At 39.8% G+C, this 20,124-nt stretch overlaps 1 protein-coding gene across 1 annotated transcript; it reads right to left on the bottom strand.

The window, feature by feature from the left end:
• Positions 1–1,488: 1,488 nt before the first annotated feature.
• Positions 1,489–20,122, bottom strand: LOC119730441 (tRNA (uracil-5-)-methyltransferase homolog A-like; the record flags this gene model as incomplete). Its single annotated transcript, XM_038203330.1, has 16 exons — positions 1,489–2,249; positions 2,838–2,934; positions 4,289–4,408; positions 4,921–4,996; positions 6,682–6,803; positions 7,525–7,619; positions 8,913–9,016; positions 9,703–9,923; positions 11,179–11,214; positions 11,812–11,875; positions 12,202–12,250; positions 12,973–13,122; positions 14,029–14,156; positions 14,330–14,405; positions 16,199–16,287; positions 20,027–20,122. Coding segments are annotated over 16 exons (1,734 nt in total), but the record flags the coding sequence as incomplete, so codon positions are not given.
• Positions 20,123–20,124: the final 2 nt, after the last annotated feature.

Here is a 20,124-nt window from a genome sequence, read left to right as displayed (position 1 = left end):
TCAATTAACTAAGGCAGCGACCGCAAGCCCCATTTGAAAAAAAGGTGACCGAATCAAAGTACCAACTTTTACGATTAATGTGCTGGTAATGTATGGCAGTACAAATTTCGACGTTTTACAGTGGGGATAACTCTACAAATGTGGGACTATTTGCGACAAATAATCATTGTTCTGGCAATAATTCAATTCTCACTCGAAAAAGCAACACTTGGGCGTAACCGCAAATGGTGATCTTGGCCAACGGCGGATCATTGGGGGACCGTGGGGCCGGAGAGGGGGGTGGCAAGGCCCCCCCCCCCCCCCCCCGCCAGGAACAAATTTCAAGGTTTTTTTTGTGACTCCCGAAAAAAGGCAGCCACTGATGTATGGTCTTTATATGATTTGGTGGGAGAGGGAAAATTTGGAAGAGTTTGTTGGTGTACCTTAACATGGCGCGGCCCCCAACGTGGTGCACCTTGGTTTTTTTCGCCTCTGGTGCCTTGCTAGAGCAAAACTTTTATCTCAAAATTTCACAGAAAGGAAAATGTCATCAATCTCTCAACTTTCCCATTCATAAATCTTGAACTTACGTACCCGGCAGAAATTTCAAGAGTAATTATATTTTGCGTGATTTTCCGATTTTTATTTCAAAGTGCACAGTAAACCCTTTTAATAAGTTCGCCCCAAAACAAGAAAATAATTGTTTGGCACACTTGTAGTTGGGTATGTGAGGGGAGATAATAATGATTTCTCAGAATTTATCAACTTTAAAGAAATTCTTAATGTTTAATGTGGGATTTTTCCAGGATTTGTTCAAGTACGCCACGTTAGGGAACACTCCGCTGAACTTGTGCCCAATTTCCGGACGTCACCGTTTTTGAATTTCGGACTAAATTTCATGACACTGAAATTGTTCACAAAGGTTCAACAGCAAGCATTATTAATAGTAAATTATAGTATCGATATTAAACTGAATGAATTTGAAGTCTGTCAACAAAGAGTTTGACAACACTGCATGAGGAAAGTAGTCGGGGGAAACGTCGAAGTGCGCCACGTTAGGGAACAACGCTATGCAGTCACTGTGCTATTTCTGTGCCAAATTGTAGATTTTTTAAGAGGCACACTTGCTTAAGTAAGTTTGTATTCATTTGTAATTCTGTGCAGAGGTATTCAAGCCGAGTTTGCCAAGTAATGAGATTGAGACCACTTCCCTCAGCCGAGGACTCTTCAGTTTGCTATGGTCAGTCTTACCCAAAAATGCATAGAAAGGCTACGGATAGGTACAAGGTGTATCCAAAGAAAATGTACTCCCAACATTAATGGTTAATTATGTGAAATTTAATTTTAACACTGTCAGTCTGGTTGCATCTTCACAGAGAGTTCATGAGCTTTGGATGACAGACTGCAAAACAAAAGGTCAAAATCATCTCTTGTTATGTAAAAAAAAAAATGTAAGACAATCAAATTGAAACGGAAAGTAACAAAGATGCAAACACAGACACAAATGCATATCCAGATATCTAAAACATGATTTCATTTATTTACTTGAAAAGAAAACAAGTTTTGATACAAAATTGAAATAAAGCGTACATACATTTTTCTTTTTTAATATAATTCAAATTTTCCTTGAACTTGTGGGGAAAACATATGTAAGAACCAAATTAGTCATTTTGGGAACGTTAAAAATAAACTACCAACGGAAATTTCCAAAAATACGTCTTGAGACATTGAAAATGGCCTTCTTTTATTGTTTTCTTCAAAATGACAGCATGCCAAATAGAATAATTTCACAGGGAATTTTGTACCATTACTATCTGTAAACCAAGTATGTTTTTCAACGATAATTTTGTCAGTTACTTTTTGGATAGCTGCAAATGATGTACTCCAGCTTTAACCTCACACAGGTTGCATGATAGTCATTTATGGGATCAAAAACGTACGGGAACGCCAAAATACCCGCAAGTTGCATCAATTTTATTATCTAATAGAAATCTTCCACATGGCACCAAGGTATACTAGCTTAGCTTTGTTAACAGTGACAGTTTTGTAAAAGCAAAATTCAACTGGTGACTGATGTTGAAACTTCGCCGTCCGTATTGCTGGATCTTTTCACTCCCTCGGGCACCTCGTAGTAGGAATCAACTCGGTCAGCTCTCTCAAACAGTATGACCAGCTCACAGTGTTTGGTGTGTGGGAAGAGGTCAACGGCCACTGCCTTGGTCGGCCGGAATGGGATGCCCTTGTTGCGATTTGAAATCGGTCGGCAGAGACTGGGGGAGGACAAAAACTAAATGAGTAACTACCCCGAGGAGAATGTCATAACTAGTCATCCAGTCTCAAGTTAAGTCACAAGCTATTCAAATGAACTGTGAAAAGGGAATATGTTGGTCATGTGTGTCATTGTTTGTTATATGTGCACACTGACTTGTGTTGACTTGTGACTGGCTTGTGATTGGCTTGTGATTGACCTGCGATTGGCTTGCGACTGGCTTGCGATTGACTTGTGATTGGCTTGTGATTAACTGGTGATTGACTTCCAGATTCGAGATATGTACAAACTAAAAACACATTTAACAATGACACAAGGCAGTAATTGGCCAAGAATGTATTCACATGAACTTTATATTTTGACATATATTCATAGCTTGTTTGAGTTTAAAAAAAAGTAACAAAAAGAGAAACATGTGTTTGTTGCTCTCATTTTTGGATTTTGTTTTGAGAAATGTTAAAATGGTTACGGACATGTGGTTTTCAGGAAAGGATCTTTTGTGTTATGCTCTACACAGCACTGCACAAGTTTGGTTTTTACATAGGTGGCAGCTATAATCAGCAATAAAAGTAATTTAATTTCTACTCACTCTATAAAGTTGTTGATGGCATTTTGCGGGTGGCAAGACACGTAAATAAGACGTCTTAAGGTGGAGCATCTCCGAATGGCCTGCAGCACCTTAGGAGCTGAAAAAGTAAGCCAACAGAATGAACTCTGATTAAAGTTAAACAAAATAATAAATGAGCTTCCATAATTAATATTGGTTGGTACGTGTTTGATGTCTGACCAGTTTTCACCCTCTGATGAAGGAAATCAATCATAGCAAATCTGAGGCGAACGTTTAGTGGTACAGTGGAACGCCACTATAACGAACACACCGGAATCTAGAGAAATTGTTCGGTATAGCAATTTTAAGCTGCCGGTGCTCTGGTACTCACTTTTCAATAAATAGCGCCCCTCAGAACTTAACCCTGCAACCCTAGGTAGTTACTAAAAGACGACTTTCAACACATGGCCACTACTGAATTTCATAATAACAAAGTTTTTGAGCTTACTACCTACAACAATGGGTGGCTTTCCCCTTCTATTCCGGGGGGGAAACAATAGCCACTTGTCACTTTTCTGTTGACATTTTTCAACAACAGTGTTTGGTACGTTTTGTACACATAAAATCGGGAGCCAAGCACAATGTTCGATATAGCAGTGTTTTCAGTATAGCGACGTTTCACTGTATTCACTGTGCTGTGAGTAACTCCTATTCTCAACAGGGCCCAATTTCATAGCGCTGCTTAACAGCCAACTTTGTGCTTACCGAGTATCCATCTATTTTATAGGGACCATTAAGCAGTAAGCACAGTAAAAGCACGCTTAACCGCAGAAGAAAACTTTGCTTAAAGAGGTTGTGGAATGCTCGAAGACATTTCCGTCATTTTTCGTGTATATGTAGCCTAAGGTGTGATGAAATAAAAACGACTACTGTGTCTGTCATGAAATGAGAACAAAAGGTACTTTTGAGAGCTGTTTTTCAGGTCTTGTTTCAACCGGAACGTGCAATCTGTGTAAAAGTCGTCGTTGGGGGCAGCAAACAAAACATTAAATCATGACGTAATAAACAGGACTCCCGATGCAGCGTAGTATATTCAAGTCCTGTATATTACGTCACGATTATTCTCATTTTACGAAGAACCCGACGACTGTCGATTTCAATTATGCGCTCACTGACCAACAAATTACTTGATGAATTTCAGTTTTATAAACATATAAACGCACATTACAAAAGAATGGGACGTTGTCATTATGATATATATGGGTCTACTTTACAATAAAAAATATAAAAAACAAAACAACTTTCAGCATTCCACAACCTCTTTAAATCAGTGCCGTAACAATAGAAATCTCCATGCGAGCGCAACCGTTAGCATGAAATAGTGCTTAAGCAGCAGCATGATTTTCTGCTATAATTAGCACAACTTTTCTGCTTACTGTTAAGCAGTGCTATGAAATTTGGCCCAGATATGAAGACAGGATTGAAACCCTTACGCATGCCAGGCCTGGGTGGGTCCACAATGCCAACAATGTCATCACAATCCTTCAGATCTTGGGTCATGTCTGGTAACACTACCTCAGCTTTACCGCACACGTACTCTATATTACTGAGATCTGGAATACACAGACAGACAAAGGAAAAGATTGAGAAACAAACAAACAAATGTTATCTTTGTTACGCATTGCTGCACTCTCTGCTTTATCAGCTTCAAGCCAGCCAACTGACCTCAGCCAGCTCGGTGGTTGAGTGGTTAGACAGCTGCCTTCTAAAGCTGGGGGTCATAGGTTCAAGTCCCACCCAAGCAAACTTGTGGATTTGTTCTCATAAGCTGTAGCCAGCACCTAGTATACAATGCTTATTAAAATATTGGTAGTCAGTACAGCCCAGAATTCAAATTTAAAAGTCATATTTTCATCATCATGTTTTTGTTAATACGGGTTAATCTTGATTGCAAATGTAGTTTCCTTGTATCATTCACAACAGTGCACAAGAATATTCTGGTGTTTTTCCTTTCAAACTGTAGCTATGTGTTTAGTATCTTAAATTTGAAAGTCACACCCTGAAGTAGGTCCACAAGAACTCCCTCTACTGTCTATGCACTGAGCCATTAGAACCATGGACTTACTGTTTGCCTTTGCATTGAAGACCGCGTCGTCGATAGCCTGCTGGTTCATCTCTATGCCAATGACCTTCTTTACTCTCTGAGGAAAGAAATGAGACAATGAAAAAACAAGTCAGGTGTGTTTACAAACACAAATGCCCCGCAACGGTGACAGTTCCTATGACATAACACCACTCTTTTAACATCAACTTACATGTACCTTGGTCACATGGAACATTCATTGACAGCATTAGTGTCTTCTGTAGGTTTTATATGAATTAATCCCTAATCCCTATAATCTCAGAATAAATACATGATTTCTATTGTTTTAGCCACTGTGAACTTGACCCTTGACCTTTTGGCCCCAAATTCAATAGGCTTCTTAGGATTACAAAGAACAATCCACAAACCAAATTTGAAGTTTATATGTTAAGTATTTCTCAAGTTATCGCGCTGACAAGATTTCTATTGTTTTAGCCACTGTGAACTTGACCCTTGACCTTTTGGCCCCAAATGCAATAGGCTTCTTAGGATTGCCAAGAACAATCCACAAACCAAATTTGAAGTTCACATGTAAAGTATTTCTCAAGTTATCGCGCTGACAAGATTTCTATTGTTTTAGCCACTGTGAACTTGACCTTAAGGCCTTTTGGCCCCCAATGCAAAAGGCTTCTTAGGATTGCCAAAAACAATCCACAAACCAAATTTGAAGTTCACATGTAAAGTATTTCTCAAGTTATCGCGCTGACAAGATTTCTATTGTTTTAGCGACTGTGAACTTGACCTTTGGCCTTTTGGCCCCAAATGCAATAGGCTTCTTAGGATTACCAAGAACAATCCACAAACCAAATTTGAAGTTCATATGTTAAGTATTTCTCAAGTTATCGCGCTGACAAGATTTCTATTGTTTTAGCCACTGTAAACTTGACCTTTGGCCTTTTGGCCCCAAATGCAAAAGGCTTCTTAGGATTACCAAGAACAATCCACAAACCAAATTTGAAGTTCATGTGTTAAGTATTTCTCAAGTTATCGCGCTGACAAGATTTGTCCGGACACACACACACACCCACCCACACACCCACCCACACACCCACCCACGGAAGGACAAGGCGGAAACAGTATGCCCCTTCGGCTTCGCCGCGGGGCATAAAAACACACTTGTAACCAAGTTATCACAAGTCAATTCTCAAGTCAATCACAAGACACAAGTCAATCATGAGCATATCATGGGTCAATCACAGGCATGCAACTGGGAATTTAGAAAAAACGAGGAAACTCCAAACCACACAAGACTTTGTACAGTATTTTTCAATTTGTAATGTCATTCATGAGAAGTAAAAAACGAGGAAATCAGCGGATCCGAGGAAAAGTTGTATGCCTGCAATCACAAGTAAATCACAACTCGACCACAAGTCAATCACAAGTCAATCACAAGTCAATCACAACTCGACCACAAGTCAATCACAAGTTAATCATGAGTCAATCACAAGTAAATTCTCAAGTCAATTACAAGACACAAGTCAATCATGAGCTTAGCATGGGTCAATCACGAGTCAATCACAAGCAAATCACAAGCAAATCACAAGTCGATCACAAGTGGATCACAAGTCAATCATTAGTCAATCACAAGTGCGTCATAAGTAACAGGGAATGAACACTGACAGAGGAATGTCCGTTGGAACACCCTTGCCATTTGACTTGAGACTGTATGACTTGTGACGACGTGAGCTTGATTTTTGATTGATGCTACAAGTTTGCGCAAAATCAGATGAAACTTAGCTTCACCTTTGCTAGTGTGATTCCGATGGTACCAGTACCACAGCAGACATCTAGAACAGTGGTTGCTGGAGTAACTTGGGCCCAATCCGCTACGGTGGTGTACAGCACTTCAGCTGCCTTGGTGTTCACTACACAAGGACAAACAACACAATACAAATAATGAACAGTGGTTGCCGGAGTCATCCAAGCCCAGTCAGCTGCCTTGGTGTTCTGTTACTGTGCTTAAAGCTATAGTCCATCATTTGCAGCCATCCGAAAAAGTAACTGACGTATTATTGTTAAAAAACATACTTGGTTGAAAGATAGTAAGTGGACTAAACTCCCTGTGAAATTATCATTTTGAAGTAATCAACGAAAGAAGGCCTTTCCAATGGTGCGTCATAAGACGCACCGTAGGAAAATTTAAATTAGTAGTTCGTTTTGTTATTCGGCGCAGCGCGCGCAACACAGGCGCACGCGGTTGCTATAATTCATCGGATCAGTGCGCGACATCGCGTGTAGCTGCAATTCAAAACATGATTCAGCAACTTTTGATTTGAAATTGAGATCCTAGAATGCTTTTTTTCTCGGAATATACAGCTGAAGCTGAGCTGAAACTTCATCAGGTTAGTTGTTCAGTATCCTTCATTAGATTTTGAACCTTTTGTTGCTTCAAACGAACAAAATGCACAAATTACAAATGATAGACTATATCTTTAAGAAGTGAAAAATCAATAATTTTCTTATATTTTAATACCAGTTTTAGTATCAACAGTGGAACAAACGTAAGAGAAGATAACAGTACTTATTAAAGTTTGAGAAAACATTTCTTCAATTTTTGTCATTTTGCTGCCTTGATTTTTGCTTTACCTTGGAAGAATGCATCAGGTGATATTCTGAACTTGAGACCCAACAGCTCCTCTGTAATGTGTTCATCTCCTTCCAGGTGTTCATAGCTTTGGCCGCTACAATTGGAGAAAAACAAGCAGACCAAATTCAGCAAAGAATGGCTCACTAATTTTCAACAATTTTTTTTGTCTTCTGTTTATCTCATGCATTGAGACAAATGATTTTCCACAGCAACATGAAGTTGGTTGCGGAAGTTTTGCTTTTCACTGACGTGAAGGGCAGGCAAAGGGCACAAGCCACTATTAACGGAAAAGTCCATCACGCATAGAGCAACGGATGTCAGATTAGCAGAAAAATGAATTTAACTGACGGAATTCATCTTTTTGACATGAAATTCAGCTTTTCATAAAACCTATGGGCTCCGTGCACAAGTACTTCTTAAACGGCCAGAAAAGGAGAGTTGGGGGAGACCTAGACTGGTTCCCGATCCATCTACTGCGTATTTCGAATGCTCCAAAGTTATTGGGGGCGGGGATTAGTCTGGGAGACCATCCCAAGTTAAATTTGAACGTATTCACGCGCCGACGATGACTGTCGCTCACGCAAAGACGCGGTGGCTAACAGCTTTGGCACATTCAGGAAGTCGTGCGTACTTTGCGCACGAACCAGTACAGTACAGTACGCTCACGCTGTGTGTCCCGTCCACAGAGCTCTCAAAAGAGGTAAAAACGCGTCCTCTTTGTTGGCGCACGGAGCCCATAGTGTTTTGAACAAACAGAAATCTAGAACACTGGAAATGAAATATCTGGGTCATTCTATTAATTTGGGGTCCACTATTTTCTATGATTTTACAATTCAGATGCACTTTTAATGCAGTCATCTTCCAAGAGTGAGTATGAATATTAAGCTACCTACTCAACAAATAAAAAGTGTTTGAAGTCATTCTTAATGATACTTGAATGTTACATTACAAAGTTCATAGGTAATGGGAAGCGGGAAAATGTCACACATTGGACCCTAAATTAAAAGAATGACCAGTGTGTTGTTCTCAATTCTCAGCATAATGTGGGCGTTTGTGTGCATTTTTATTTATTGAAATTCTGCAGCAAAATTGTTTAACAAAAACTTTAATTCAGTCATTTTCAGTTTAAATCCGCAATGTCACACATTACAAAAGAGGAAACAGAAATGTCATACATGCGCGCGCACAACTGACAACTAACGCCCATTGGATAAACGCTCGAGTTGCGTTAACTTCCGGTTCCATTCGTGCTGAAGTACGCATGGTTGGATTGAGATGACGTCACACTAACGAACCAGATGAAATGGAAACCAGACATATTTTACATGGACAATCAGTGACCCCTACATAACAAATCACTTTGAGAGAGATGTTCTCATGAACTCACCTTTCTCCCTGGAGATTCAAATACAATGACGTCAGCTGACAGTTCTTGCCCTCCCCTTCCTTGAAGTAACCACACAGTTTCTTCTTCTCGGCATCGATTGCTTCCTGAACAAACAAAAATGTAAAAACCAAAAACAGTTTCTGAATACAAGATGGGGTTGTTCTTCATGTATGAGAATCTTCAAGAAAATGTCAGCAAGCTTATCTGGATGGAATAAGAATAAAGCTTCACATTTGTTTCCTCTTCAAAACGTATAATCAAACCCTAGTTATGCCTGAATTAAACAAGTGTGAAGTCCATCATTGTTTCATGAAAGTTATACACACAGCATATGTTTAACAAAACTCTTGAGTTTTGTTGTCGACACTGGACAGGGCTACACATGGCCAAAAAATAGTTTTGTTGACAATGTTGTTAATGTTGGTTTTTGGAGGCCTTTGTTAATAAAATGTTTATACAAGTGACAATGGGGTAAAAAAGATGCAGGGCAGTATTTACTATTTATCATACACCTCCGAATAAACTCAGGGGGAAGAGCTATAATTTGTTGTGGAAATAGCTTTTTAAGGTTAATCCAAGTTTGAGTATGTCATACCTGAAAACTTACTTGAAAATTTTGGTAATATAACACAGAATTACCATTAGCATTAGAGTACGGTAAAGTGAACAATGAAATCATGCACACTGCACAAAGTTGATTCGGATTATCATGAAATCAAAGCCTTTCATAATCATCATCAATCATCATTATTATCATAATCACAAACTCGAAGAATATTCAAGACAAGACCTTGGACAGCGCTTGTGGGTGCATGAATGCAGCGGCCATCTTCCCGCCGTTCAGACTGGTTCTGACCAGCAGCATCCTCCAATGACCCGAGTGCATCTGCGGGTCGTAGCTCGGCAGCGACGATTCCTGCTGTAGATACTGCTGGAAGGCACTGACGATGGCCTTAGTGGAAGGGCAGATGTGGCTGCAGGCGGACGGGTTGACCACGGACATGTGACCACCTGGTAAGCAGAGTACCAGTGACACACAAAATTTTACTGTAACTTTTGTTTTCATAGCAATGAGATAATAAAATGGGATTTTTGTGTTTGTCAGGCACTACGCTTCTCAAAGTCAAGTCTGTTTCAAGCCAATAAGCCAGTTCAGTATTCCAACTGCGCATGCGCACAATGATATGGGTCACGGGTCATTCGGGATAATCGAATGCACATCGAAGGCGCATTAATGCACAGGTTACCGGGCGCACAGCGCTTGCGTATTAATTACGAGCAGAACGGGTGTTCGCATGACATCGCGTAACATCATGTCAGCCGATTCCCGAGTGATTTATCCCGAGTGATTTATCCCGAGTGACCTCTGACCTAGTCTAATACCGAACTGGATTATTGACTATTTGCATTCAGTAGCCATCTTTGAGGTGTTTATTATTATTTTAATTCAGTAACAATGAATGCACAGGAGGTTTATTCATGTGTGTCCTTGTGAAAGAACAAAGGCATGCACCGCAAATATGTCTGCAATGCAATGGATCTATATGGCTCTTCAGGCTGGTGTGTTTATATCTTCAGTTTCTGCGGCATGGAACAGCTGAGAATGTCTTCTATTCCCCGCTGGATGGAATGGGCAAGTCTATAGCAGCTTACTCCCCAGCAAATGCCGGCACCTATTTATTCTCCTGGATGGAGAGAGTCAAGTGGTTGTAAGGTGGCTTGCTCAAGGACACAAAATATAGCCAGCGGCAGGATGCAAACTGCAAACGGATTTGCTTGTAAAAGCAAAGATCAGTGATCAACAAAATCTAAGCAGTGATTTTTCTGAATTTTGTGACCTAAATCTTGGTTGTAATCTTGGTTGTAAAAACTCAATCTTGGTTGTAAAAAAGCCACTGAGTAAAGAGCCTGCTGGTCAATGTTGAGAGTACAAATGTATACCCTTTATATTCATGCCACAAAAGTAAGCCAACATTGGTTAGGAAAGGGGATTTTCCTGACAATTAAGGGTTAAAATATTTTTAGCTTGTTCCTTTCTTAAATAATTCAATCCTGACAGATAGATTAGACAATGTAGCGAACGTACAACATGTGCATCTGTCAATCTTTCTGTATGCTGCATTCTGATTGGTTGGTAACTGATTGAGTTCTTTGTTCAGAGTTAATCAGCTACTCATAGGCCACGCCCCCAGACAGTCGATCCAATCAAACATGAAAGCTGATCTACGTCTTTTGCAAAAAAGGAAACTTCAGAGGAAATACTAACCTTTGTAAGTACCAAGCCGGAAACCAACAGTATTATCTGTCAATGAAAATAAGAAGACATGAAACTGAAACATTTGCACAATTTATCCAGGGCCAAGTTTCGTGAAGACCTGACAAGAAATTTGGGGAATAACTGGAAAAAATCCTGAAACTTTCTGTTTAGCTTAATGATGTAGTGCCTGGAGCACCAATACTAGTGGATCGGTGTACTCTATCTTCAATAAAGAAAATATGAAAAGAATGCTTTGATTTCAAGTTTTACTTTCATTTTGCCTGGGGTTACTCTTTGCTTCTCTCAGAAATACTTCAACTTCTTTGTCAAGTCATGATGACAGGATTCAACGATCAGCGTATTTTTCCCAACACATGATGATTCCCTTAACCATCCCCCACCCCACACCCCTGGTCAAAACATGGGAGGGGGTGGGGATAAATTTGAGACTTAGTTTTCCAGTAACTCCAGGGACAGTTGGTCTCAATCTGCCCCTGAATGAGAGACTTTTTATAAGCAGGGGATTGGGGTTCACCTCCCACCAATGACACTTCAGACTTGCCCAGAAATCATCAAATCCAAAGGATGCATAACAACAAAATCAAGAAATTTGATTAAAAGATTAATGCCAGTTTCACTCACCGATGCCATCTACACTCTTGCCGATGGTAAACTCACACTTGTTGCGATAACTCTCTAATACTGGCTGTTGGTGAGGAAACAAACAATGAAAATTAAAGGAACAAATCAGACATCTCCAATGTCAGGAATATTTATCCCACAAAAGATTCACACACCGTAACGTTTATCTATCAAAAAAACCTGGTTGGAAACATTAATTTAGTAAAAGTAAGGTGACTCTGTCTAGCTACCCGAGTTCACACCAGTCAAGCTAACCTAACACAAACTATGTGCCAAAGTAAAATATCGCTGAGATTTTGATTCATAGCACCATTCACTATACTACAGATGAATTAACATAAAAATCATGTCTTTGTAGTCAACAAATATCAGTCAACGAAGCTTACTCACCGATGGCTTAATTGGCTCCAACTCACATGCCATCCCACTGTGGCTCTTCCTGTCAATGATATGAAGAGTGCACTATTAAACATGAGGACGTGGGTTCGAGTCCCATCTGAGCAAGCTTGTGAATTTGTTCTTGTGGTACCCACAGCTATACACATACAAAATTCAAACTGGCCGACCAACCTTGGCAAGCTCTGTTGTTGAGTGGTTAAGATGTCTGCACTAGTAAGCAGGAGGTCATGGGTTCACATCCTAACCAAGAAAGCTTTCAAATGTACATTGGTGAAGGGCAAAACCAGATATTAACATTCACAACTCCCCTATGTAAACAATCCATTAAACTCATTGGTTGTGGTACCTGCTGTATCGGATTGGAACCAGCCAGTCAGCCCCAGCAAGTCTGGTGGTCAAGTAATTAAGACATCTGCACTAGTAAGCAGGAGGTTATTGGTGCGAGTCCAACTCAAGCAGGTTTTGTCATTTTTTTATTTTGAGCTTTTTCCTTGTTTTTGTTTTTGTGTATCTGTTTTTTAATCTGGGAGACTTGTGTGTGTAGAGAAGGGAGCTTATTTCATAAAATTTGATAAAACCTTTGGTGAGTTTAAACTGACTCTCAAAACAATTAGGCTACATTTTCTGGGGCATTAACAAGTTTTCAGGGCAGCTGTAAGTCCACTAGCCATAAAACTGCGTCTGGAAACAGTTTTTTGTTCAAGGAAGATCACATTTCCATTCTAGCCCACAACCATCCCGTGTCTTTGGTGAGGAGCTCACCTTTGTTGCTTCAGCCAGGGAGACATCTCCCCAACATTCCGTTGCAGCATCTTGGATAAATTCCTCAGAAACTCCCTAGTGTTGGTCTGTTTGGTGGATAGCTGATTCTCATAGGGCTGGTTCCACAGTGGAGTCACTGTGTTGTTTAACCTGCAGATTGGGAAAAGAGCAAAAAGCACACTCAGTATTTCAGAGTCTTAAGAATTTCATAATTGTGAACGCTTCAACTGCTATTACCCTTTTTTGAGATATGGCGGACACAATCGGAGGGCGCCATTTGATTTCGGTAAATTTGGGGTCAATACAAAAGACTCACCCAAACCAAATATCACCCTCGTATTGTGTCCGCCATATCTCATAATGGGTAATGGATAGTGAGTGGAACTTCTGATCTTTCTACATACAACCATTCTCAAAACTTCAGTTCATAGTTCTGGTGGTGCATGTGTAAAGTAAATTTTAGGCTTGAAACACTGAGGGAAATGTGTTCAACTTGAAAAGTTTATCAGATAAAATAAGAGTCATTCTAAACGTGAAACACAAACTCTACACAGACATCTCTCTTCAAGGAGAATAAATGACAAGGAAGAGAAAACTGACCACGCAACTATTCCACTCAACAAATTTCATGTTCACAATGTCAAATGAGCTATGGAACTGACTGGTTGGGCTCTTAAAATAGTAATCTCTGGATGTAAGAATGGTTTTCTTGTGCTGATCATGAACTTCTTGAACTACTCAAAAAATCTACTACAGTGAAGGGAATCACATTCTTTGAACTTCCACTTTCAAGGGATATCAAGCCTAAATGGCAGTATAGGTAGGGGTCTACCTTCCTATATCCTACAAAATCTTCCAAATAAATGGACAGAACAGAATTGATCAATTCCATCAAATGAACCATTTTTTTCTACACTTGCATGATTTTAATACCGGAGAGCACAGAAGAAGAAATGAGTGTTGTGATGACTTCAGTTGGTTGAGAACCGAAGTACTTTTCTAATGGATGGTGGTTCGAATCCAGCCCAACCCTGCATTCTATCTCAATGTCTTCACCTCTCTTCTACTGGTAAGCTGTCCTCCTCCTTCCTCCTCTTAGCTTCTTGGGTGTTTCCATCAGATTCCTCTTGGCTTCTCTTCAGAGCAAGGCTCTTAGTGTACGGGTCCTCAACTGGCTTGGCAAGCTACGGGAAAAGAGTTATTGCGGGAACGTGAACCTGTAACCACAGCAATAACAGCCACTAGACCCCTTGCATTGGTAGCCAATGCTGAGGCAGTTCTTAATCATTTAAATCCAATGGCAAGTGCCAACAGAAACTTGTGTCAATAGTAAAACCACATTTGACTTTGTGAATACCTTGGCTTTGAGCACTTGTCCTTTCCATTTGTGTCCGTTGAGTACTTTCAATGCCTCCTCCTTATCTTCTTGGCAGCTGAGGGATGAAACAAACAATTGGATTTCCATCAGTTAATCCATCGCAAGCACTGAATGTAACAGGAAAGGAGATGAATATTTGTAAGATGGAATGTTTGTGTTGTGGAGGATTTAAAGTTGTGTTCCCTGTGCTATTTTTGAGTTTCATCCCAAAAATTTGATTTCTTTTCTAAATTGATATTTGGTTTTGCCCTTCACTGACGTATAAACACTGTATACTCAGTGTGTTACCTCCAAAGTGAAAGTTGGAAAAAATCACTTGGGTTAAACTTTAACCCACAACCTCCTGCTTTCTAGTGCAGACGTCTCACCACTCAAACATCGAGCTTGCGGAATCGGCTGGCTGGTTTGAATCTGATGTACATTGTACATAGCAGTGAGTACCGCATCTAACTATTCATAAGATGGAATTTTGCGTTGGGGTGATGTAAATCAATATTAGGTCTTGCCCTTCGCAGATGTATAAACACTGTATACTCTTTTCTGAATTGTTATTTTTCTAGCAATACAACAGTTATTCACTTTTAAACAAAAAAAAACAATCAGCCAATGTTTAGTTATTGAATTATTACTTTACAATTTCAAATTGTTGGCTGCCAGAAGATATTTCTGTTCTCCCGAGGTTGCCTGGTTCCCGCCCCACAATCAGTATCGATAATGCATGGACCAGGAACCAGTCTGCTAGCAAAGTGGATCAGTTTGTCCCCTAACCAAGAAGAAAAGTTCACGGATGCTTTTTAAGTATAACAATTGAAAACAGAAGTCTAAGTACACTTTCCATTTCAAGGAGGAGAGTGTGGTTTCAATGCTATGTTAATGCAGTGACTATTTATATCTGTATTTTAAATTTCTTTCTTGATTATCCAAAAACTAAAACTTGTGTTAACAAAACTAAAAACCTGTGTCAAGTTTCCCTGTGCTCTTATTTGTGTTTCGTTACGTCAGCACACTCAACTTTCGATCTTTAAGAAGCTCCCATGTCACTCACTCCTGACTAGAATTTTCATGTCAAATGTTGATCCCTATCTTGCTGGTTATTTGTGCTAGGACGTTTTCTTAACACTCCAATTTCCAAACGCGTGTAGTAAACCAGTGGCACATTCTTTGTAATATTCATCAATTAAGTGAAAGAAAAATGAAAAGGGTCACTCTTTGGTCGGGGGGGGGGGGGGGGGGGGGGGGGAGCAGGCGGGACGGGGCTTTTTAAAAACATGTTTCTTTCATTGTTATCACAAATACCAGAAGCTACATTCGTGAACATACCAGGTACATGTACATGATGCACATTTATAGTCTAAAACAGAACACAATTCCCTTGTGACAATTGTAGGAAAGAAAAGAAATACAATTATGGACAAATCCTGGGTTATGAAAGGAAGTGTAATGTCCATGACAGAGCCAGTTAGCCAGGATATCTACTTAATTGATTCAGAGAAATGATCCAAAATGCTAGTCTGTAATCTCCTTGACCATTACAAGATGATGGGTGTATAAGATTTGACAAACACATTTTCAGGTTTATTCACTGAGCTCTTAAAAGCTGTGTCACCAGCATTACATAATACTGAAACTACCCATAGCTGTACAAAGTTAGATCCAGAGCCAAAATGTCACAAAATCTGACAGGTCCTTCATTTTAAAGTTTTGCTTACCACATTTATTCACAACTCATAGTTTCTGCTTAGCATCTTTTCAAATACTGACACTCGACTAGATGTAGATGCCTACTTGATTTGGCAAGCAACAACTCACCATGGTTGTACATATCAATTGAGAGTTTGCATTCTTTACCTGAATGTGACAAAAGCATAGGTTGCCTTGTTGACTGCCTTGACTTTCTTGGGTTTCAGTTGCAGACCAGTCAACATCTTCTTCAGTTGCTGTAAAACAAAGTATGCAAGTCTTGCCAGTGCATGGTTCCTTTTTATGGGAAAGTCTTGGTACCAAACACTGACTAGTCTAGCCTCTGACCCAGACCTTGGAAATATTATTGGTTAACAATAAAAAAAAAAAACATGTTGGAGAACTTGAGATGTGCACCTTTATTGTGTTTAGTTCTGGAGACCTATACCTGCCGCCATTGACAAAATCCAACACCTTGTTTTGAGTGATTTGGGGGGCAAAGATACCATTACCTATTCAATTATAAACTCCACATCAATTTCAATTAACTGTTTTTCAACAGAACTGAAGGAGTTCACAGTGAAAATCCACTTGCTCAAGCTTAAGAAAAGACTTCACTCTTTGACTTCACTCTTCTATAGTTTCCAATGAAACTTCATGAATTTTCCAAAACACACTAAACTAATAGCACATTTGTGGGAATCAACTTGTCCGACTTCTGTTACATTAACAAATTTATAAACCAAAGCATTACACAATGTGTACAATTGGAGCAATCTGGAGCAAATAATAAAAACTGAAACAACTTTATTTCCCAATGCCAGTAACGAAACTGAGTTGTCTGCTTTGGTTACAGCTACTGCTGTCATGAGATATGTCACGTGCATTACAATATGTCTAAGAGAAATGCAGAAAATAGGGAGAAAATGCGAAGCAACTTTCTGTTTCGACTACACATTTCTCAAAATCTAATATTCCCTGTTAGTATAAAACTGGAGTGATCTTGAAATAAGGCAGAACACTCTTTGCTGCATCTGAATAAAATGTTGGATATGAAGATTAATGCTGCACTACTGTAAGACTGTACATGAACTATGGGTGATGGCTACCAAAACAGCTCAACTCTATCAACTGAAGTACAAAAGCACTTTTACAACAGCTACAAAAGAAGTCAACAAATATCAACGTTAAGTGCTGAAATCATTGCACCAATCGGCCTCCTCTTGAACTTTGTCTTTCTCTTTACAGTCAGTCGAGTGAAGTCCATGCGCACAATCATCAACATCTACTTATCTAATCTGGCTGTGGCTGACTCACTCTATCTTATGATTCACTTCATATATGCATTATTTTTTTCACCCACAGAGTCCGACTTCTTAAGGCAAAAAGCATTCTCATGCGTCAAATACATGCTTTTTGAAGTTTCTGCTTTTTTTGTGGTTACCATAGCAGCTGAGAGATTCTCTGCAGTGCGCAATCCTCTGACATTCAAGCAAAAATCCTCTAAATCTCGAGCAGCAAAGATATCAGCAGGACTCTGGGTGCCAACAATTATTGTTGGTGGGATTCTGATATTCTTACCAGAGACTGTTTTTCGTCACATCATCTTTTGGATTCCTTCCATTATCAATACTGTCTGTTCAATAGCCATTCTTGTTCTGTACATCTATATAGTAGCTAAAGTAGGCAAGCAATCAGCACAGTTGCGAAACCGTCCCAAGCGAGCAGGCAAGGTTTTCTGTATGGTAATCGTCAATACTGCTGTTTTCTTAATTCTGAACTCACTGGACATAGCAACTGAAATTATTGTCATTGTGAACACGTATATTTCCCCTGCCCGAGAAGATGAACGTCTTCAATTTGGAGAAAAATTATTTGTTCTAGTTATATGCATAGAAATCTTCAGACTCGTAAATAGCTCAATCAATTCCCTGGTCTACAGTGCCACAAACGCTGACTATCGTGCAGCTATAGTCGAGGCTTTCTCATTCCTGAAACTGTGCTGTCGTTGCTGCCCAAGACGGAATCCCAGCCGACCATCGCAGCCAAGGAAGCAGATTGAACTTCGTGTGATTCCAAAGGCAGAAAATGACCAAGAGCACCGTGCTGCCAGTCCAAGCAGCAGCAAGCCACCAAGCCAAGGGCATGCACAACACACAGAGAGTCAGCAGTCGGACAGCTGTCAAGAACAATGTTCCAGGCAAAGCAGCAGTAAGGCATCCATGCACAGTCAGCAGCATGTTCAAGTGCATGTTGAGGTACATGCAGAACCAGCGGGGACCCCAGCACTTGCAAGTTCTCATCAGGAACAATGCTCTAGTCGGACTGACTGCAAGTCATCCATGCAAGGGGAACAGTGTGTACATCTAGAACCAGCAGAGAGCCAGCAGTCACTTGCAAGTACTCAGGAACAATGTCCTGGGCTGACTGGCACCGAGCCATCAGCACAAGGGCAGCAGTATGCACATCCAGAACCAGAAGGGAGTCAATAGTTGGAAAGTTGTCAAGAACAATGTTCTCTGGCAACTGATGAGTGCAAGCCATCCACGTAAGGGCAGCAGTGAGCACAGTCAGTGTGTTTTTGAACTTGCTGTGTGGTGTTCAAACTATAGAGCGGTTTTAAGGCTTTTCACATCTTTTTCATTGGCATGCCAAGTAGATTTGACATCGAGAAACATAAACAGCATAATATGCTGGAGTTGAAATGTGTTAAATTACTTTAGCAGATTGCTAATTTGTATGCACATGACATCAGAAATGTGCAGGCCCAGAGCAGATTGCAACCAACTATCAGTGAAGGGAACAACTGGAACTCACTCAATGTATGTATGGAAGTAGTTCAGAAATTATAAATTCTATAGAGTTTATTTGTTACTTAAATGAGGTTTTTGTGTGTGTTAGGCCCCCCCAAAAAATAAGTCGGTCTCTGGTCAGCGAGCGCGTCGATTTTAATCATGCGCGTCAATCTTTTTTTTCCCCAAATGGTTCCGAGGAAGCTCCAACAGCGCCCTCTATTTCCGCACCTCCTCAATTTTTTTTTACCAAAGAGCACCAAGGAATGGGAAATTGCACCAAGGCAAATGATCGAAAGCACCAATGCAAATTTGGAGTACACCAATGTACATGAGAACACCAAAAAAGCAAAATAGTACCCACCTTGTCTGTACAATCCAAGCTTGAAGAAACCCCCCCCCCCAAAAAAAAACGCGTGGCCGCGTCAATTTCGGAACTTTGGTCTGACCAGAGACCGAATATTTTTTTTGTTTGGCCTTATATGAGCAAGTTTGTTAATTTTTCATGTGAAAATATACAAGTATTGGGGATATTGGCACAAATATACCCTGCACTTTTCCACTGTAAATATGTATGTTTTTAAGTGCCTTTGAAACAGATTTTGAGGTTTTGATTTTATGAAATACACCTCTTTAGATAAGTCCTAGGATGTTGCAAGTTTTAATTTTTTTATGATAGTGCCAAGATCTAAATTTATGAGCAATACAGTGATGTCATGAGCTGGAACTTCAGTGTCACTGTTGTTTTAAGACAAAAGTTACAAAAGTGATTTAGTCGAGGTTGATGTGACTGTCTTGTTCATTTAGTACATGGCAGGCAGTCAATAGGTACTATTAATGCACAAACCGCTATGTGCACATGTATTTAATGCAATGAATTTTAGGTTCATAAATTACTTAGAAAATCCCAAAGCTGTAAATATCACAGCAACCAATTATTAAAGTGTACACGTATGCAAAAAAAGTGCACTGGAAAAAAAAAGATTACAATTATCTAGTTGTTAATCATTACTTTCATATAAACACGAGGCTTGGATATTTTCACGTTTTTAGTGAAATTCATCCAATGGCCTTTTAATTCTGTTATATATATGTAAAAAGACCTTGAGAAATCCAAACCGTGGAGTGCAATATGAACTCTTGAAAGAGCACAAACTGTAGGATTATCCTTAACGAGGGTTCAATGCTTAGAGAGCAAACTCACCGCAAATCCAAAATGTCTTGGGAGGTTTTGGATCTCAATCTTGAAAATCTCTGAGGTGAAGTGCTGTTGCGTCAGATAGTGATAAGGATCCGTTATGG

Source organism: Patiria miniata, unplaced genomic scaffold (genome assembly GCF_015706575.1).
Source record: "Patiria miniata isolate m_02_andy unplaced genomic scaffold, ASM1570657v1 HiC_scaffold_22, whole genome shotgun sequence".
Taxonomy (NCBI): Eukaryota; Metazoa; Echinodermata; class Asteroidea; order Valvatida; family Asterinidae; genus Patiria; species Patiria miniata.
This window is presented reverse-complemented; position numbering and strand designations above follow the sequence as displayed.